We start from the raw sequence: 22,423 nt of genomic DNA on the forward strand, positions 1-22,423 counted from the left end.
GAGGCCTATGGGGCTGGGATGGAGTGCAGCTGGTTAAAAATTGGTCGGCCAGTTTCGACTGGGCCTGACTTTGCACCGGCTCACTGTTCCAATCTAACCCCAGCTTGTCTACAGCATGTGTAACAACATCTAACAGCTCAATGTAAGATGGGGAAGTACATTTCTCCTGTCCACTTGGAGGGAGAGAACTGCACAAATCACCAACTATATCCTCTGAATCGGAGGCCGCTGTAGACAGCACGTCTTCATCATTCGGCCCACAACTGAAAGAAATTGAATCACAAGCTTCGGTGGTAGGCCACAAATCATCATTAATAAAGACAACCGGATCTATGTAGCACTCTTCAAGCACTTGAATGTGGCCTGGAGAGAGTGTGAGGAAATTAGTAAACTTCGTTGTCTCGCCCTCCATAAGCTCTGGCTCGCACACATCACCCCAAGCGGCCGTCTTGTGCGGCTCCTTGGCAACCGCACAAACAGAATGTTAGACACTAGGCCTCCTTTCTTAGAAAAGGCTGCGAGCCTCGAGTGCAACACCTTTAGCCACAGGCTATTGCAGTGTTGACAATCAGATAGGCCATTAAGCGCCACCTGAGCATATTGAAAGCACAAAAATAGCACGTACCTGTAGTGAGTCTCACCTCCTGCAATGAACCTCTCACACAGCTCGATACCTCTCCTGTAGCTCATCGGGGTCGCTGAAGAGGAGTAAACTGCTCTTGATGAAAATAGCTGAGAACACAACGAAAAGAACGCTTTCCTATGGGCAACGTATATATATTTCCTACTGGCTGATATAGCGTATTTGATGAATGCGAAGGGCGATCTTAAGCACTATTTGGCCAATGAATTGATGTGATGGTAGAAGGGCTTCAGACATTCATCACACCAGAGATGTTCCCATAGCAATGACATCATCACAGCATTGAAGTAAACCAATGAAAGGGAACTGTGGTTCTGTGGCATTTTTCAAAGCTTTGTGCTGTTTGTTTGCGTGGTCCGAAATGTCAACTTCTGTTTCAACTGCGGGTGTGAATTTGGGTTGGCACCACCTGTTTGACATCTTTGGTCTAAACAATGGAAGACAGAGAAACATGAGAAACTTGGTAAATTATATTTGTTCATATTTCACAGGTGTTTGGTGTTTTAGATGCACCAGAATACAGTGGTCAGACATTTGGAGTTTATAGGCCTGTGATTGATGATGGTAAAGATGAGCAACTATTCTTGAGTCATAGCCATGGTATGGCAGCTGATGTAATGTCAACATCATCACAGGGCCATGGTGGGGACCAAGTCATCTCACTGCAGGTATTGCAATTACATATAGCTCAGACAGCACTGCCCTCCTTCATTACTGAAATACTGTGCCCGACTATGTTAGTAATTAGTGAACAATTGATGAGTAATTATGATTGTTAGTTGTTACTCTTTTTGATTTAGGCACATCCTGAGGTAGGAGGGCCTAAATGGGTTTCACGCTGGGCCAGCCTAGCAGACACTTACAGTGATCCTGGGGCTACTATGGGATCTATGGGAATTCCACCCCAAAGTGGACCTGCAGACAGAGGTATATTCATTGAAAACCACTAGTGATGTTTGAGCAATTGAGTGTTTCGATACAATTTTCGATTTTATGTATAGGCCAACAAATTCATAACTATTTCCACTCTTATCATTTTTGATGACAGTGTGACATCAACGATAAGTCAAAGTTTGGATTTCTTGGAGTCAGAGTGCAGTCAAGTTTCCAGGACCAGGCGACTACTTCCTCAGGTTCCACCAGGAGAAAAACTGGAGAACACAACCCCCAGTATCTTGATTCGGCATGAATCAAACATGGACCATGAGCCACCAGAGAAAGGTTCCCGAGCACCACAGCAGCAGGACTGCACTCAGAGGCTATGTGTCCAAGATGATGTGGACCCAGACAGTCTGAGTGACACTAGCCGTTCAGACGACAGCTCTATCCTTGATAGGAGTGGAAGGAGCCAAGGAAAGAGAGGAACTATAATACATTCCCCCTCTGAAAACATTAACCATTCCAGAGGGTTAAGAGAGTTGCCAACACCCACTCCTAAACCCACCTCATTTTATATAGGTTCTGAGGATGGTTCATGCAAGTCAGATGTGTCCAAAAGTCCAGTTCTTTCACAGCCAGAGAGAGACTCCTCTCCTAAGATACCTCCAACAACTGTCTTGATACGACATTTGAGTGGCCATGAGTCTAGGCGTCCAGTGAAGCCTAACTCATCAGCCCCAAATCTTCAGACGCATAACAGGGATGTGGTGCCCACCAAAGAGACCGCAATGTCATTTGTTCGACAAGAGAGTTTTACGAAAGATAGGCCAAGTGATAACATTCAAGTCAAGAAACTGCCACATATCTCTAGTCATCCTGCTTTGAGAAACTTGGATACTGAGGAAGCTGTTCGAGATACATTTCCCTATCCTAAGGAAGCAGAGAAATCTTTGACATCACCAGAAGAAAAGTTACCTGAATCTAGTCAACGATCAAAAAAAGGAAGCTGTCCTGCACAAGAGGACTCCCTTTCTGGTGATTCAGATGTTGATACCGCCAGTACTGTAAGCATAGTCAGCAATAAAAATGCTCCTGCCAGTGCAAATAAGAAGCACACATCTGCAGGTTATATGCGTAAAGAGAAGTCATCTTCTGGTTTACAAGACAAAGCACGACAACCTACAGCTCGTGAACGACTATCAGAAAAACGTAGAAATCATGCCCCTGCTGATAATACCAGTAAAGCTGAACTAAGTCGTCGGCTACAGCTTCGTCGTAGTGCTGGTAACCGTGGTTCTTTAGACCTTTCGGATAATCAGCATGGTCAACAGCTGTGGCATGAAGCTGCGGCTTCTGACCATGAGTCAAGTTCACAACCCAACATCCGCAAAAAGCTTACTGCACCCCTGCAGAAAGAGGACCCTAATAAGATGACCAAAGGAGGCCAGCAGGTGCTGACCCGGTCCAATAGCCTTTCAGCCCCAAGACCAACCCGTGCCTCCATGCTCCGCCGAGCTCGACTGGGTGAGGCCTCCGACAATGAGGGTGCGGAGACAGACCGTGCATCTCAGAGCTCCGACCATAGTAAGACTCCTGCTGAGGGAAAGAAGCTGTCAAGACTGGACATTCTTGCCATGCCTCGGAAACGCACTAGATCCTTCACTGTTCCAAGTGACAATGAGTCTACCTCAAGCAAGCATGGCATTTCTAACCGTCCTACAGAAGCAAATAGCAGTGTGAGGAAAGGGGCTTCAAGTGAGGTGAGGCAGGCTACCAGCAAAGGGGCCACATCAGCAGGGAAGCACTCCACCACTCGTACCCGTTCTAACCAAGTTAAACACAGTAGCACAACTGGTGAGTATCTTAAATCTCAGAGATGTTCTATACCTACAATTCCTCTAGGCCAGTTCACTAGAATTGAATAACATTACATTTTTTGATATCATTGACAATATTGTAATTTGATGTTTTGTTTAGAAATGATAATTTCCCTTTTTTGTTTGTAATTTGAGGTTCCCACCGTAGACAAAAGGATTCAGATTATTCCTCTACCTCAGAGGAGGAGTTTGAAACCAATTCCAAACATAAACACTCTCATGCCTCAGCTTCAACTCAGACACAGACACCACAGAAGACCATTCAAATGAGGCTAAAATGTGGCTCTTTGGAAACGGAAGAGGACGAAACTCAGAATGAACACTTCCAGAACTGGTCTACTCATAGTGCAGAAATCGCCAGGTTATTTAACTTTTGTTGATGTGGTGGTGTGATATGCTAATGGATTAGCTAGTTTGTGAGTAATTCATTTTTTATTTTTTCATTTTACATATATACTTACTTGCTTTAGGCTGAGTCAAGATCTGGCCAAAGATCTGGCCATCCTCGCACGTGAAATCCATGATGTTGCAGGGGATGGTGACTCCCAGACGTCATCAGGCATGGGAGCTACCACTTCCCCAGGCTCCATGCCCAATACCCCAGCATCCACTATCTCGACTAGAGAGGAGGTGCACCTAAAGTTTGCTTGCTTGGTTAAATGACATCTCATCATATACATTGACCCATTCCATTACTTTTTTAATATAAAGCAGAACATGCAGCAAATCTTTATATTTTCCTTATTAGCACAAAGAGGATAAAATGTAGATAACATGTAGGTAAGCAAGCCTGTTTGGTTTGGAGTCTTGGATTGCTATACCATGGTACACCTTATGACAATTATATTGTTACCCAAAAAAGACTAAGACCAAGGTAAATGTTTTGTTTAATCTTGCATACATTTTGTTGTATATTTTCTCTTTTGTGCAGAGACCATATGCATCATTACAGAGGTTCCTGTTACCTCAGGTGCTGAATTCATCACTCATTACCAAGTGGTGTCCAAAATTAATTTAAATAACCTTCTCTGTCAACCATTAATGAACAAACAAACAACCAACCAACGACCTACAAACAAACCTTTTAATTAAATTTCTGCCTTTTTTATTTATGAGGGAATTCCCTAATGCATGGAAACTCACTTCCAAATTCACTCCTAAGGCTGTATGTTCACAAAACAGGTTATGTTCACATTAAATTTTTTTTCCAAATGTATCTTGAAGAAACTAGGATCAAAGTTGTTGTGCTGACTGTGAACATAGAACCCTTTTCTATTCACCATTGAATTAGCATGATCACACAGATATCTTCCCAGAGATTTACTCCTGGAAGCCTCCATTGTAATCCGACCTCAGAGATATTTGTCTATTAACATCAAATTTAACCTGCCATTGTCATGTCCACATGTTCTTACTGGTGCTTTCCCATCCCTGATTAATCTGCAGCTGGTACAGCATATACCTGAGGCAAGTCTGAACTATCAAAAGGTTCCTCCAGGCTCAACTAGTCCAATAGACCAGGACTCAAATATGAACGACCATGACAGTTCCAGACGGCGTCCCTGGAACCGTGAAGAGGTCAAATTTGGTCAAATCCTTTGCTCATTACACTAATAAACTAATTCATTAGTTATTTTCTCAGGGTGTAATAGCCTGCATAGCCAGTGGCAGTGCCTGTCAGAAACTGAATAGAAAAAAATGCAATTACATAATTTCTAATTTTAATCTTTGATTTTATTTTATTTTTTAATCGCAGGTAATTTTGGACAATCTTATGTTAAACCCAGTGTCCCAGCTCTCCCAGGCTATCAGAGAGAACACGGAGCAACTAGCAGAGAAAATGAAGTATGAAGAAAAAATTTCACATTTAAAAACAAACTTTGGGTGGGACATCATGAAGGGATTGTTCTTTTTTTAATGGTCATTAGGCTGTAGTTACATGGAGAATGGAGGGTCTTATACTAGAGAATATAACAAACTTGGTGCAGTCCAGGATGAGTCATCAGTAATTTTGGTCCATTTTCCCACAATAGAGATATTGTGGGAAAATGTACCAAAATTACTGATGACTCATCCTGGACTGCACCAAGTTATATACACACATTTAAAATATATATTTTAAATGTGTGTATCTGCTAAAGGTTAATATTACTTTAGCATATACTGTGTATACTGGGATTTTCAAAGCACACAATGCCTTTTGATTCTATTAAGATCTTTAAAACAAAGAACTAGCAATACTGTCCAGGGGCCTCATTTCTAAAATGTTGCACGGAAACCATCCTATATTTGATCTTACTATCATTTCTCAAATATGTGTACGCATGATTCATAGAATGAATGTATGCACAGAAAACACATGTACACATCTCTTTCAGATGTGAAATCTATGAAACCACTCCTAATTAATGTCATTAACATGTAAAAGATTGCAGTCATCATCCAAATTCTTTCATTTAGAACAGCGAGCTGCAAGAACAGCCTACATTTCCAAAAGCCTGTAGTACTCCGTCAAGAAAAAGTGTGTACGTCTACTCAGACACTGATGTGACGCTAAACACTTTTCCACGTCAAAGAAAGTTTTATAAATATGAGCGTTGGCATGGATTTAAGCATACGCACACTCTAAGATAAAATCTGAGCATACGTACGCTTTATAAATGAGGCCCCAGGTGTCTGTTTTTTGTCTCTTTAGTCCCACAAATATTTCACAAATATGTCTGTTTTAGAGCTCTCTTTCATAACAAGACAGAGGTCTGGGAGGAAATAGAGGCAAAAATCAATGCTGAAAATGAAGTTCCCATCCTTAAGACATCTAATAAGGTACATTCATCTCAATGTAATTTCCAAAGACCAAACATTAATTCCAGAGATGTTTCTTCATTTTGTAATATATTTTCCTCACTTCGCAAATAGGAAATCTCATCTATTCTTCAAGAACTGCGAAGAGTCCAGAGACAACTTGAAGGTGAGTTTATTAGAATTAAATTTTTAACTTTGACCATGTACTATACATTCTGGTCCTTCCCTACAGTATATCCATTGGTGTTTTATCTTTGTCATACCACAGTGATCAACACTATTGTTGAACCTGGAGGAATCCTCAAGATTCACCCAGTGGGAACTTCTCCTGGGGGAAAGACCAAATCTGCTTCCAAGGAGTTTACCAGCCCCACTTCTGCTAATGCCAATGCAAGTACAAAGCGAGGGCCCAGGGGGCCCGAGGGAGGTCGATATGTAGTATAAGCTTGCCTTCAACAAGGGCGTAGCCATTAGCTTGCTTTGCAAAAAACAAAAAACAACAACAACAAAAAAAAATAACACAACCATGTCAATCATGTACTGCACATCTCTTTGGAAACTGCCATATTCGTGGCACATTTGTACAAGTATTGTGAGACTATTAGTGGTGCAAATATGCGGCAAATGCTTTCTCAAAGACTGCGGACACACTTCACAAGCTAAAGCAGGTGTAAACATTGTTCTTTTCAACAGTTGTAATCTGTGGCTTGTTTGAATGATTGTCTATATGCCAAGTTGTCATTCATGATTGAGTGAATAAGTGGGTGTGTCATTGTATTCCTGTACCATGTCTGTTGTGGACTCATTGATTGAAAACCATGAGAAAACTATGTAGCATTCAATCCATCTTCATTGTCACTTAGCTGCTACATATCTTCAGCATGAAAAAAATGGGTGAATACACAATACTAAATAAGTGCTTGCCTTCAACAGGGGTATAGCCACTAGCTTGCTTTGCAGAAAAAAAAAAAAAAACCTTCAAGAGCTGTTTTAAATTTAATGCAACTTTTGGCATAGATTGTTTCTTTTTGTATTTTTGTTTTGGACCTACACCACATATGTATGTCTGGGGTGTTTGTTTACGCGTGTAAGCGAGTGCTAGATTATGTAGTGTTATGATTATGTGTGATGCTGTGAAGTATTGTTTCTGTATGCTACAGGTGAAAACTTGAGAAACGGGTTACCTTCACCCTGCCCCTATATATTATGCTTTTATGATTGTATGCAACAAAATGATTGTTTTTAATTAAGGATGACATAAAACTATTGGAGCAATCAAAAAGTAGCTGGATGTAACAGGCCCTCATGTTTGCATTAGCCATGTATTCTTTAAATGTTATATACTCTAAGTATTTGTGATTTTGAATGTTTTAAAAGCACAAAATGATGTTAAGATATCTTTTAAAAGAGAATGAAATCCAAAACAATAATGTCACACAAATATTTAATTTAGAAAATCACACATATATTAGCAGAAGAAAGGGTAAGATAACCCTTGGGGCAAGATCATTTTTCTCTTGACCATTGATGCCACAAAATGTCATCTCAACACAATTGATAAATGCCTATGCTCTTCTTAAAATTAGACTACCTAAAATTATATATTTGGGATAAGATGGCCTCTCCCACAATTGGCCTCAAGCAGCATGTTGTTTTTAATTTAATACATGGATACATTTAATTTAATAAACGATTATTCTTTTCATGATTTCAGTGTACACTTTAGAGATCTTCACTTGAAATCATTCAGTTTGAATTTATATTGTTGCTGTAATGACATATCTTCAATTAAAATACCGGCAACAAAATATGTAAATATTCATATGCTGTATAATGTAGTAAATGCACATTGTCTTTAAGGGTGGCATCTTACCCTAACTATTTTAGCTTGAGACTGGCCGATATAGAATTATTGTGACATCCAGTACCTTCTGATGACAACAATGTGAATGTGCAGTGAACCATACAAACTACATACAAGAACATCTTTCTGTCTACTGGGTCCCATCAACACATCAAATTATTTAGTAAATGACATGTTAGGATTGTACTTGTCTTGTGTCTGTAATTGTGATCTTCCATTACAGGGTTTTTTTTTTGTTTGTTTTTTACCATTTAATGTTAAAAATGTTTCTAAATATCTGCACTAAGAAATGATTGTATACAGCATTAGATTTATGGTTTTGCGGCTCACCATCAAACAGTTTGCTTTAGTTTTGGCTGTGTGTTATGGATGGTTTGATGTATGTATCAAATGCAAATGAGATAATTATTTTGGAATTATTGCATGTGTGTCATATGTAATGTAGGTGAGCCAAAGCTAGGACTTGTGTACAGCTGTGTGTGTGTTCACTTATAGAGCAGTACTGCAGCAAGTTGATGTACAACTAACATTTATAAAGCCTAGTAATTGCACACAAGGTGCAATTGTATGTTTTGTGCTGGAGTACTTGTGCTCTCCTTATGTATTTATAAATTTATTCTGTAATTTTCTTGTCACCCACAATACAAGGCCTGTAAATACACTGTACATTGCCAGCATTGAATGTTTCATTTATATTCAGTGTTTTATTAATATTCTTGGATATTATTCTGAAATCGCAAATTTAAGGATCATTACTTGGGCATTTTGTTAAATTAATCTTAATGGCTTTGCCCTGTGGCAACTGCAATTATCTTGTGATGACAGGTTCCACTAATCTAATTTGTAATACATTTATTTTAAGCTATTAATAACCTATTTTACACAAGTACTTTAGTGCAGGAAATATATTTGAGATGAAAATATGTACACCATATCTCTTTGCAATTTTGAAGATTTGCAGTTAAGTACAGTAGAGTGTGTCGGGGGAGACTTAAACACACAGGTGCAACAATGCATTATTTTCATTGATCCAAATAGTGAATGATGAATCCATTATTTTCAAGTCCACATCAAGACAGCAAGCAGTTTCGGCCCAGAACCGGCCCACATCTGGTCCACATGGATTTCATACGGGCCAGATGTGGGCCGGATCTGGGCAAACACTATGTTGCTGTCCAGGCAACCTTTCTTGTTAACACTTTTGTAAATCTGTTGTTGATAGCATACAATTGATCTTTTAAAAACTATAATCTGTAACTAGCAATCCCAAATGAAGACCTGGGGCCTCATTTATTAAATGTTATAAACATCATAACTTTGCTAAAGTGACTGTCTTGAACAAGTATTAACTATAAAAAAAAAAAAAACTACTTTAGCTAATGTAGTTGTATGAAAAATGGCACTTCATACATTTATTTTCACACAAAATCTGCTCCATCACATTCCTTCATTATTAATTCTTTTTTTTTTTTTCATACACTATGGGAGTAGTGAAAGGTGACTCTTGTACCCTAAGCACTTTTCAGAAATAATCTTAGACCAAACATGCATCATTTCATAAATGAGGCCCCTGGAGACTACTGTGGAGAGTCTATTCTACAGTTAATGGCTAGGATGATGTATACTTTTTTTCTTTAATACTTCAAATGTAAGTATTAAAAATAATAGAAAGAATGTATTTTAATCAATAGTTTTAAACTAAAGTTCTTCATAAATATATCTCTTTACCAGATCCCATCAGAAGACATCTGTTTTGTCTGGCATACAAATGTTATTCAAGTCTTGTCTGATATCCAAAATCAGTTAATAAAACTGTATTAACAGTTCTGTATTAACCTGTATTCTAACAAATGGATACAGATACATAAAAGAAGTCATAAATATTGCTGGACTGACTATATAAGATTTGCATTAAGAGGCCTAAAGACGACAGTCATTTACATGGAACATGAAAAAGTCTGCAAGTTGAATTTTCTTTGGTTTTATTATGGAGAGAATTTTCACTTTCACAAGTATTTATTGATGCATTTGTAATAAGTCAGACAGATATGGAAATCTACAGAATCTTAATAAATAACAGACACACACAGTGATCAATGAGAGATCTGTTATCACAGGTTGCTAAACCAGCAGTGTTCCAGATGCTAAAACATGTAGGGTTAATATTTGTCTTGTAATTGTGACATTCCTCAAAACCTGATGTTAAATCTGATTTGTTGTGAAGATCACAACAAATCTTAAAATAAGCTTAAGTAACATCATTGGTGTAAGCTTAAAAAAAAAAAAAAAAACATTTTTAAACATTTGGATCTAGTCTCCTGGACAAAAGGGATCTATGCCTAAATCCCTTAGTCAAAGACTAGGTTTAGGTAAAAAGGGGGGACAAGTTCTTTTCAATGCATGATATTTACTAAAAAACTTGTCTTTCAATTAAAAGTAAAATAAAACCAATAGAACCTTGTTTTCAAATAGTTTGTAACATTTAGAGTCTAGACGAATCACTCTGCTAGGGCTTGTTTTGTAGTATAGACTAGACTTTATCTCTTGCTAAAGAAATCCTTGGCTCAAATACGACATTAATTGAAATACCTTACCCAAAATTGAAATATTTATAAACAAGAATGTCATTTATGTAAAATGACCACCAAATACATACATGTATATCTACTATATCAAATATGTAAATGATATAACAGAAAGAATGTACAACAAAAACTGTACAACATTTACACTTTCACCCCGACATTTAGACCATTAAAATCCACAGGTTTCTCAATATCAGCAGGCCACATGACCATACAGTGTCCGAAATACCATAAAATAGCATAGAAAATGTAAAGAATATTAGTTTTGAGGTTTAAATTTGACAGATGATTTATTTGGCTACAGCATGATATATGCTGACCATACTGTGTACATTTGTCTTCAGTGGTTAAAGAAGCAAGTATTTCATTTCAGCCAACAACATTTCAAACACATTTCAAACTGATGTACCATAAAACAAGTGATTTTTATCTTATATTTTGGAATTTTTCTCTGAGATTCTTGACAACACTGTGTTGACTAGAATCAGCCTTTTCCCCAGAATCCAGTGCATTTTTAACAGCATTGTCTAAGTGTTCGTTACAGGATGAAGCTTTCTCAGTTTTTTTGCACCTGTCAATCTTAGGTAACTGTTCTGCCTTAGATCCTCCATCTTCCCTCAAACGGTATTCCTCTGACTCCTGATATGCCCGACAGCGGTCAATGACAGCCATGATTGAGATCTTCTCACGAGATGTTGGCGAACGAATTAGGACGTAGCTGTCATCTGTTACATCTGTTGTCATTTCCTGTTTCTTGCACTCTTTTGTTGACTGGTCCATCTCTACTGGTGGTGTAACCTCAGGTACTTTCTCAACCACAATTATATTCTTCTCATTTGGAAGGGTAGCTTGAGCGGAGATATAGAAGCCACTGCTGGCATTTTTACTCTGAAGACTCTGCAGATCACTCAAGTACAAACTACCCAATTTTTGGTCCAGAGAACCCGCACGCTGGGTCCGAGTTAGCAATTCTCCTGGTTCTCCAGTTCCCGGATAAAACTTGTAAACAGAAGAGTCTGTGGAGCCATTAGAGGTGACTAAGCGGCTAGAAGAGCAGCTAGAACGTCTTCTAGAACTGCCGTCAAACATCCTTTCCTCCACAGAACGACTTTTGCCTACTGGTGGTGGAGCAGACGAGCTACCGAGGTGTGCATATTTTGAGCAAAGTTCACGGACGTCTGGCCAGTTGAAGCTCTCAGGTGGTGGACTAAGAGGACTCCTGGAGTGGGACAGGTGTGGGGACAAGACCTTTGGGCTACTGACAGAATAAGAAGTGTGGTCTGGGCTGGGAGTCATAACCTGGGCCTTTTGACCTCCATCGTAATCAGGCTGATCATTCGGAGCCATGAAGAGCATCAAGTCTGCTTTAACTGTTAATCACAAAAATAGCAAATGTAAGTGGAACAGATAATTTTATGTTATTATATACAAAATATTACAAATGTAATCTCACGAAGGAGAATTTCTGCAACTAATTTATTTCAAAACTGATACAATCAGAGCTTAAAGTTTTATCAGCCATGTCCCAGTTGCTTATACTGTAGTTAGCTCCAATGAGGCATTGAACACTAACTTGTGGCAATCTAATCAATCAATGTTAAAATAAGTTTTGTTATGGAAGTAAAATTAGTTGAAAATAGTATTTAACTTTTTTTTTTTTTTGATGAACAAATACTAGTCAAATAGCATCCACCTTACCTTTTGCCTCTTTCTCTGGCTTTTCTTCCACCACCGAAAGCAGGTTTCTCTTGGCAAAGCATGTATCTCCTGACTCCTGACTCCTCTGTCTCAACATTGGTTGTGTGTACTTGATGCGTTGACTGAATTTCCTTGCAAGATGGAAAACTTTGTTTTGGGATGAATCTGCGTCTTCTGCTGACTGAGCTCCTGTGTCTATCTCATCTTTAGTTTCTGCTCTTAACTGGATAACTCGGGGAGCAAGAGCTCTAAGGGGTCTACCTTCAATGTCCCATTGTCTGGGTCTGATGGCATCATTCTCACTGGCTGCATGGTTTTCCTTTTCCTTAAAAGCTAATGGTGTAGAGGACTCCTCTCTGATAGTGCTCAGATCCGATTCTTCAAACATAATCAGTCCATCGTTACCTTTGGATTCTGTCTTTCTTCTCTGGTTTGGATCCTTCCTGGAGAGGCTGGGACTGGTGCCTTTAAAATAAGGAATTTCTCTGGGCCTCAGTGTTTTGAGGTCCCCATGACATCTAGTGACCTCTTTTTCCATATCTTGCCAGACTTTGATCATCTCAGAGGATGGACGGAAAACCTCTTCCTCATGACTCCCATCTATCGACTGAGGTTTAATGGAACCATCTATGTCAGAGTCAAACAGGTCTCCATTTCTGTCATGCCTAGAGAAATCTGTGGATGCAGTGACAACAGGTTGTTCCAGGGTAGCTGGATTTGCATTGGTCTTTGACAGAGCCGATGTTACCAAAAGAGATTCTGTGAGTGAGTTATGAGCTATAACAGGTCCAGATGTACTGGTGGTCTTCTCTTGGGCAAGCCCTTTATCTTTAGGAATGCTGTTTAAACGACTAACTGAATTTCTAACAAGCCCACTTGGAATGTAAGTGAGGCTCTCTCTACGCTTTAGGCTAAATGTAGCATCCTGGTGTTCTGCATTCTCATAGTAGCTCCTAATCTTGTCAATGAGTAGTTGGTCCTGCCTGGAAAGCACTGAATCCCTTCTTTTGAAGATGCTTCGATCCGAGTCAAAAAGACTGTCCTCCCCAGATGACCCGATCGTGAAGTCTACTGATGCAAGGGCTTCCTGGGTCAGTGGAACTCCATGTGACTCAGAGCAAGTGCCAGCAAGGTGATGTTGGCGCTCATGGGAATCTCCTAGACTTACAGTGCTCCCGGTCCTGCTGGGAAGATGTGGAGATACGCAACCGAGGGAGCGCATTTCTTCTGTGCTGACGCTACTACGCCGTGCATTACACACAAAGTGTTCAGCAATGGCACTGGCCTTATCAAGCACAGATGATGGTAGGATGCTACTGGAGTCTGGTTTCTCCTCTACATCCTCCTCTTCCTCTGAAGAATCACCAGGTGTGTCTTCCTGCTGTAACAGAGATGAGGCCTCTTCTTTAGAACCTTTCTGATCATCTTTGTCTCTTGCAGACTCCAGATCCTGAATATCTGGGACCTGTTTGTCCATCTCTTTGGACTCTGGATCACAAAACACATCTGGCTTCAATTTCTCAGTGGAACCCCAGCAAGAGGTTATTTCCAGGTTTTGTGATTTGTCTTGAGAGTGTAAGAAGGGGAAATCAAGATACAGTTATAGGCTAATTTCATTGATCTCGGGGTTTGTTTCAAATACAGCTAGGTATTGCCAACCACCTCAAGATACAAAACATGTCTTCAAACCATGGGTTAGGTAACCGGTTACTTACTAAAGCAACTTACAATCAGTAAGTAGAATTTTAGTCCTAGGTGTAAAGCACTAATACAATTTTGCTAAAAAAACAAATGAAACAATTTTAATTAAACAACTAACCTGTTCTGAGATATATTTTTCATCCTTGAGATTTGCCTCCAGCTGTTTAACTGATGGGTCATTTTCTCCTTTAAAACTGTCCCCAGTGTCCTCACAACCCCCTTCCTCCTAACATAAAACATGTTTTTTTTAGGGATGTTTGATTAAACAATTAACTTTTAATAAATATTTACAGTCTTATATAAGCAATACAAGTATCAAACAGTAAAACAATTATTTAGACATCCAGATTAAGTTAAAGTTAGAGTCATTAGCAAGCCCAGATGAAATCAGCAGACTTTTTCCATGCTGATTTTGGGAAGAAAAGGTGTATTCTTTTATTTATTTATTGTTTGTATGTTTGCTTGTTAAACAAAATGACAAAATATTTTACATAATTATTACAAATGTGTTAATTTTCTAAATTAGTTGTATATATATATATATATATATATATATATATATATATATATATATATATATATATATATATATATATATACACACATACAAAAAGTGGAGAATATGTAGAACTTTACACAGATTCCATCTGGGCTTGGTCGTTAGTTAAGAACTAATTCCAAAATAAAAATCTTAGTAGTTTCAAACAGTTATGTTAATGCACAATTGAACATTTGAAACAATGTTATGTAAACTCGGGTATGATATGGAAAGTGAGTGTTCACCATGTCCTATTTAGACACAACGTAATGTAGCGACATCAAATAAGAGGTATCTCATCCATTTTAAAGATTTTTTTCCCTCTAACCAACGCTGTTTTTTTTAGCGCTTGCTTTTGACTTTTTCATTGGAGAGCCACGTACACACACAAATCTCACAGAACCTGAATTACTACTCCTCATGTATATTAAATATTATATGACGAATCCCTTAATTCCATATGGAAAGCCATGAAAAGCATGCCTTCTGGTAAAGCCTCGCATTGGTCATAATATAGTCAAGGAACATGTTCTTTAGCTGTACATTCCTCAGTTGCAGTGCATTATTCTGTAAATTTCATAGTGCTTGCAAACAGAGAGAACAGTTCTGACAGTGTCACATCACACCCCATTTACATGTTGAGTGTGCATAGACCAATTGTTTGTTGCTAGACTTGTCATATCAAGCATGGTTAGACATAATGGAGGCTCCAGGAAATTTTAAATGTGTCAATAAATGCCTGCTTTTCAATAAAGCCATTACTACTGATTAGAATGCAAAAAAAAAAAAAAAAAAGTGTGAACATTTATCATTAACAATCATAACCGTTGCTAGATATCAACAAAGTGACGTTCAGCAATACAGTAAGAAAATTAAGTACTATATATGCTTTATGTGTTGAACTGTAACAAGTTTGTTACAATTTGTTTAGCTCTTCTTGCCAGATGCTCTACAAAGTTAGCTTCTGCTAAGCAGTGTTAGCTGTTAGTGAATTGAGGCATTCTGTGAGAGCACATGCAACATGGCGGGAGGTTTGGCAGACATGCATGTCATGTTGCAGGTCAGGTTGGGGTATGACAGAATCCCCTTGGTGGCAGAGAACCTCACCATTGTGAAGTCCATGGAAAGCAAAGCTCTGGCTCTATAGTGCCAGCAGGAAATGGCAGCCAACATTGAACTGGCAAAGTCAGCTACCTGGTTGTCCTCCATTAGAATATCGTCAGAGTCACTTCCCTCCCCTTCTGCTTCATCCCCATTCTCTTGCATCAGTCCGGCCTTTAGAGACGGTGAGGCACAGATGGGTTCCTCACTATCACTGGGAATCAGGGCTTCAGGAGAGTATTCGTCTTGCGCAACAGGCTTCTCAGCTGAAGAGTCGCATAAACCAAGAGTGCTATCGCTAGCAGTGGCTTGTAAAGGCCACCTGTCAGCAGCCAATGCCCCCTCACTGTCAGAATGCTGGGGCATGAAGTCACAAAGATTTTTTCTTAGGAGATATAAGGATATGACCCAAACCAAGAAAAAAAGAATATCCCTTTGGAAAAAGAATTTCCTTTTGGGTATAAAGGTGCCTTACTTCTCACAAGCTGTTCTCTGACATGACTCTAAAAATAGAGTAATGTGCTACATTTTACTTTGATACTTCTACTTAAGTAACTTTTTTAAAAATGTACTTTTTGAAGTAGGTTCAATGATGGGTAAATCTCACTCGAGTACAAATTTTGCATTTCGAAAAAAGGCGCATTCACATCAAGATCGATAATGTTCTTTAGGTACTTAAAGCAGGCTTAAATTCTGATTGGTCCACATTCTGAAGGTTATTCCATTGATATCGTTCCTCGTTGTTATTGTTCCCCATTTTCATAGAATTAAAAAAATTCTTAAAACTACTTTAGGTATTGTAATAGTTATTGTCCTCGGTATGAAAAGACCTTTACATTGGCCAACTGTACTATTTATGTTCCAATATTTTGACACCATTTCTCACGCTTGCACAGAGAAACAACCTTCATGCCATACATGTTACTGACTTCACTTCATCATCATCATGTTTGCTCCTAATCAGATCAGATCCTATCTGGTAACTCGCTACCTGAGTAGTCTTTTCATTGGAAACTCTATTTTTTTACTTTTACCTAGTCATTATAAACATTATTACTTTTACTACTTCTTGAGTGTTTTATTTTATTTGTCAGTATTTGTACTTTTACACACCCATCTTCAACATTTCAACAATCTGTGGACCATAAAGTAAACATCACATCAAATAAAAAAAGCATAATTTGTACCTTCTGCTTGTGTGGTTTCTAGCATTCTTTGTGTTTTTTTAATATACTGTCTTTGTAGTTTTTTATAACCACATCTAAATGAATTCTAAATGTTCCTTTTGGTTGATTTAATGGATTCTTACCTTAAGTATTACTGAAGAATTCACCCAGACATCAGCCAGATAAAAGAAAGAGAATATGAGTAAATTTGAAGGCATTTTTATCAACAGTTTATAACATTACTTTTTTCTTTTCTTTTCTTTTCTTTTCTTTTCTTTTCTTTTCTATTATGAAAATGTTAGCACATTTGTGACATTAGCTATACTTTGTAGAACTTCTAGCTTTCACTTAAGCACAATATTGCTTGGAACATTCTCAAATAATGCTAGGTAACATGGATTTTCAGGTTTGAATTTTTTTTTCACTTGAGTGGCACATTCATTAAAAAAAAGAGTGACAAAGCAAAAACAGATATTCAGATATTTTTTGGTAAATGTTTTCAGTTAAACATTCTGCTTAAATTAAAGTTAATAATACAATTTAAATGTTTTATTACACAAGAAAAATAGACACATTTTCACTAGTGTCTGATCCCACTGTATCATTATTACATGCCAGCAGCTAACACTTAGAAACTTTTTATTTAAATATAGGAAAATATCTTTACGTAAAGTTAAAACAGAATGGACACATGGAGATTTACCTTCAGTGTTCTTTAGGATTTCTTTAGATGGTTCTGTTGGAAGATAAAGTAGTAGACCAACTTTGTAAAACTGAAATTTTAATTAAAAAAAGATAAGTTAAGACCAAGACTTAGATTGGGAACTCACCTGACTGTCTCCGGCCTTGTCTAGAGTTAGAAAACTCCTCTGACTGGCATGACACAGACTTTTTGAGCCTCTCTGGACTATACCTATATTTTTTGTCTGAAAAAAATAAAAAAGTTATCCATCAAAACAGGCCCATGACATTTTTTTTTTCATAAAAAAATAAAAAATAAAAAAAAATGATATGAAATTAGGTTCATGAGTGGTAAGAAATATTTACAAATAGAATCCATCTCCAAGATTGCTTCCTTTGCCTAAAAGAAAAACACAAAATAATTATCTGTCCAAAATAATTTTAGATATTTTAACTACAAAACCTAGTAATTTTTTTTTTTTTAAGAATTCACTGCATACCTTTTGTGGTATCACAGCCTGATGGTTCTCTAGAATGAGCCGTTTAATGTGATGAGCCCATAATTTTTTTTCCTCCACCGTCTTAGCCTAGTGAAAATAAGATGAGTTGTAGAAACATAAAAACAATAGGAAAATTATATATTTTTAAATTATTATTTACTCAAACCCATATGCTTACAAGGAGGATCTCCATTTTAAAGAATTTTCATACAGTGACAGCTCATAGTAAGCATGAGCTTTCAAGATCCAACGAGAACAACATGATAGTAGTCCATCCAACACAATATATTATGTGTGGTTATTTTAGGTCTTCTAAAGCCATAGGATAGCTTTGTTTTACGAACAGCAAAAAAAACATTTGCACTCAAATATGGCATCAATAATGCATGTTGAGTATCAACAGCAACAAATATCACTGGATCTGAAATGTCTTTAAACCAAATCTTACAATGTTTTATCATTGATCTAAGAGCTTCAGTGAAAGTGGACATTTGATATATGGCAGATAACTTTGAATAGTCATTTTACGGCAAGAACTGCATAAAGATTCTTTAAAATCCCCCTGCAGTCACAAATTTTATTCCTTAAAACTCATCTTTAATAATCAAAATGAGATATTTAATGTTTTTGCCGTGTAAATAATTTTTTCATGCCTTAAAATAGCTTGAATATAACACTATACCCTTAACTAATTTAGTATATGTCATCAATATGTACATTAATTTAATCACCCCAGCTCAGACTACATGCTCAATTTTTACTTAGTTAACTGAAGTAGTAAATGCTACAAAGTGGCAATATTAATCGGTTTTGAAAGATTAATCTGTTGAATAAATGATTAATTCCGAAAAAGAGGAAGAGTGAATTATACAGGGTTGTCTACAAGGTGATATCAGAATGGTAATAATAATGGTAATAATAATAATAATAATAATAATAATGTTTATTTCGTACAGCAATTTAAAAAAAAACTTTGTCAAAGTGCTTTGCACAACAATGTAAAACATTACACTTTAAATATAACAAACAACAACAATTACAAAAGAACAGATAATCAAGTAAAAGCTATTCTAAAATAAAATGTTTTAAGATGAATTGTAAAAATGCCTGATGAATTTGCATTCCTAATCTCAGCCAGGTGAGAATTCCACAATTTTGGACCAAAGGATAAAAAGGCCCTATCATTCCTCAAGCAAAGTTGTGTTTTAAGAAAAAAAAAAAAAAGCCACAGTGAGAGAATCTCAAGAGAATCTATGCAGCTGATGGGGAGAGCCAAAAAGCATTTTAACAGAAAATTATTAGGGATCCATATCCATAATCTCAAAAATACAGTTGAAAAGATGAGAAACGTCAATGTATATAAATCTGAGTGTCATCAGTATAAAAATGACAGTTAAGGTCAAGAGAGCTAAAAAGCTGGCCAAGTGGGTTAATATAAATGGTATAAAACAAGGGACAAAGAAATGAGCCCCGTGGGACACCAGTAAGGACAGGACAGGACCTACACAAACCATGTTTCCATTCGGGATCTCAAATAGCTACCCCCTAATTATCAACACCCTTAGGTAGAAATGCTTTGCTAATGATATGAAAAGCTACACAAGTTGACGGGATTGGTTACACGTTTAACAGTAGGAAATGGGTTTCAAACCACATTTTAAAGACTATCTTAAGTACAATGATGTTGCAGAGATGATGTTAAGTAATTCATTTGCACATGATTTGTCTGTAAGCATATTTAAAAAAACAGATTTCTACTTTTTTGTAGAAATGGAATACATGTTACACAGCAATCAGAAAATAATGATCTTCTAATAATTAATAATTGAAGACACACCTGCACAGAATGAGGTTGTTTGGGATGCTTGTAATGAGTGACACTGAAGCACAGGGAATCCTTGGCACTCTCAATCAACATGAGTGTAGAGCACTGTGGTAAGGAAAGAGAAACAAGAGATAAAACAATGGCACCTTCACCAAACAAGAGGCATTACCTCTTTTTCGCCTCTTAAAATTCATAAGAGGTAAAGGCTTCACACTAAATTAGTGCTGACTGTTCCGACAATAAATGAATGAAAAAAAAAGTACTTCTCTATGAAAACAGATAAAGTCATACCGAGATGTGGGTCTTATAGACGTAATGTTCTCCTCTGCGTTTGGTGATAAGGAGCATGCGGTCAAAGAGAAAGAACGTACGTTCATTCTTGGCACGTTGGACACGAAAGGTGCCCTCGAGAACCAATTCTCCATATGTAGTCAGATCAGGTCCCTTCCAGTTTATGAGCAGAGACTGGACCTCCTGAGACAGGTTATGGAGGTACAGAGCTCATGAATTGGATAATATCTTCACTAAACATGGTGAGCACATAAACAAAACCAGTGAAACATGCTCATAACACAACTTCTTGTGTGTTTGCAAGCTCACCTGAAGACGGACTGCATGTTCATGTTTTCTCTTCATGTCGTTTATATACCACGCAACACCAGTCATAGTGTATATGGCCTCCTCCACCACCTCATAACCCTCCTCCTCTGGATCAAAGTGCTTGGCAATCTCCTACAATATAAAGAACATCCAAATGAATACAAAAATTTTTATTGCATAAAAGCAACAAAAATGTCAGTCACGAAATCAGCCATGGTATTCTTTCAACATTACCTTAAACTGTACAGGCCCAACAATATTCACAATAATTTACATTACAGGCTAAAAAAAATAAAAAAATATAAATGCATCAGCATAAATATGATTTCTTCCCAAGTATCATACTCTATTACCAAGTGACCAATGGATTTACAGCAAAATAGTGTAGAGCAACAGTTCTCAATCTTTTTGACTCCAAGGCCCCCCATTGTCCACAACAATATTCGAAGGCCCCAAGACTTTTCCAGCTGTTTGTGATTTACTGGACAAAGATTAAGGGGATTCCCTCATATATCCATAATTTCAAAGTCTTTGGCAATCCTGGTTCCTCAATTAAAAAGAGTTGTTGAGGGGGGGTAAAAGAAATAATAACAATATCTTGATTTTTATTATTTTATCTTTTTAATTTTAATTGTTGTTTTGTCTCATTTTATATAATTTTAAGTCAGATTTAAACCAATTGGAAGTTTACTGAGGCCCCCTAGCGGGCCCCACTAGAATCACTGCTGTAGATTGATTAAATGCACAGCCTTTGATGTAAACAAAGACAAAACTCTTTCCCCTTAAGTCTTTCAATAAATATCTTGCAAATGCACAAGAATTGTACAGAAAGAGAAAGAAAAAAAAAACTCAATTTCCAAATGCAAAAAAACTATCATAGTCCAACAAAATTGATCATGCATGATGATGGAAGCATTGCTCACGGTGGGTGATTTGAAGCCTTTAAACTAAAGTATTATCCTGAGAGTTGTTGTCTAACCTGTAGTAAAAGATGATATTTGAGGATCCTCTGGACAGGCTTGAGAAGGTAAGATCCCAGAGGCAGGGATCGCTTTAAAGCAGCTTGCCTCTCCCTGAAGAACTTGGCAAGAGTTTTGTTTCTCATGCAGTCTGTTAGAGCAGCCACAGAGCTATGGAGAGAGTTTGAACAGTTAAAACACAGCACACCTCACTAACAAATATGTCACTGCACAAACTGATGATAACAAAAACTCTGATAATTCATTAATAATCAAAGTTTATAAAGGAAATACATAATGCTCCAAACAGAAGTAGCACCTAAGTAAAACCTATCACTATTGACTGGTGGTTGACTTGTAGTAACGATGACATCTACATCTACATCCATCTAAAACTGTACACATATCACATAATACACATAACTCTTTTTTTTTTAAACTGCATAACGATTTTATGTCTGTGCTTGATTTTACTGATGTTTTGTCTGTAGATTGTTTTGTAACTACTGCTGCTATGGCAAAATAAATATGTAATGTATTTTACTGTCCCCACACATTGGTTCAGTAATGTCTGGTATTGACCCTGAATTTGTGTGCTTGTTCAGGTATTAAAAACCTTATTGGTCATGAATTATTTGACCAACCACTGCATTAATATAAGTTATTGAATTGAAAAACACTTATAGTTTTGATGCAGTTTAACAACGTTTGATGAATATTATATGCATTAAAGTCTGAATCTCATAAATCCTGTCAAGAAATGTCCAGGTAATATTTGAACTCCCCCATATTAGACAGAAACCAAAGGTGCTTTTCTTTGGTGCAGGAAAAATTACACAAATATGACCATCTAGCCAGAGGCTCTTCAACATAATGTGTGTCACTTTGGGCATTCAGTGCAACTTACTTTGGGTAGTTGGTGCAATATTGTGTGTAGATGTCAAAATATTCACGCTAAAACAGATGAAAACCAAAGTCAGTAAAGTTTTTCTCAACGACACACA

General features: G+C 37.4%; 2 protein-coding genes across 7 annotated transcripts in view; one reads left to right on the top strand and one right to left on the bottom strand.

The window, feature by feature from the left end:
* Positions 1-8,731, top strand: part of cep170bb (centrosomal protein 170Bb) — a 30,650-nt gene extending 21,919 nt beyond the window's left edge. Inside the window, 11 exon segments of the mRNA XM_042746296.1 lie at positions 1,135-1,311; positions 1,444-1,570; positions 1,685-3,376; positions 3,535-3,760; positions 3,870-4,029; positions 4,331-4,369; positions 4,846-4,977; positions 5,156-5,244; positions 6,129-6,222; positions 6,316-6,367; positions 6,470-8,731. Coding sequence (XP_042602230.1) covers positions 1,135-1,311; positions 1,444-1,570; positions 1,685-3,376; positions 3,535-3,760; positions 3,870-4,029; positions 4,331-4,369; positions 4,846-4,977; positions 5,156-5,244; positions 6,129-6,222; positions 6,316-6,367; positions 6,470-6,645 — 2,964 coding nt within the window. The 3' untranslated portion in view covers positions 6,646-8,731.
* A 1,299-nt stretch (positions 8,732-10,030) lies between these two features.
* The window catches only part of LOC109094345 (pleckstrin homology domain-containing family G member 3), a 55,646-nt gene continuing 43,253 nt past the window's right edge, over positions 10,031-22,423 (bottom strand). For 4 of the 6 annotated variants that reach the window (XM_042746291.1, XM_042746292.1, XM_042746290.1 and 1 more), the window contains 14 exons: positions 22,327-22,373; positions 21,440-21,590; positions 20,461-20,592; positions 20,152-20,334; positions 19,873-19,965; positions 18,036-18,122; positions 17,902-17,935; positions 17,685-17,780; positions 17,558-17,590; positions 16,998-17,008; positions 15,695-16,045; positions 14,167-14,275; positions 12,349-13,914; positions 10,031-12,020 (listed from right to left, as the gene is read on the bottom strand). In XM_042746291.1, the coding sequence (XP_042602225.1) occupies positions 11,077-12,020; positions 12,349-13,914; positions 14,167-14,275; positions 15,695-16,045; positions 16,998-17,008; positions 17,558-17,590; positions 17,685-17,780; positions 17,902-17,935; positions 18,036-18,122; positions 19,873-19,965; positions 20,152-20,334; positions 20,461-20,592; positions 21,440-21,590; positions 22,327-22,373 (3,837 nt within the window). In that variant the 3' untranslated portion in view covers positions 10,031-11,076. The remainder of the gene's footprint in view (positions 12,021-12,348; positions 13,915-14,166; positions 14,276-15,694; positions 16,046-16,997; positions 17,009-17,557; positions 17,591-17,684; positions 17,781-17,901; positions 17,936-18,035; positions 18,123-19,872; positions 19,966-20,151; positions 20,335-20,460; positions 20,593-21,439; positions 21,591-22,326; positions 22,374-22,423) is intronic. The other 2 variants (XM_042746293.1, XM_042746294.1) reach the window with 2 other exon arrangements.

Source organism: Cyprinus carpio, chromosome B20 (assembly GCF_018340385.1).
Source record: "Cyprinus carpio isolate SPL01 chromosome B20, ASM1834038v1, whole genome shotgun sequence".
Lineage (NCBI taxonomy): Eukaryota > Metazoa > Chordata > Actinopteri > Cypriniformes > Cyprinidae > Cyprinus > Cyprinus carpio.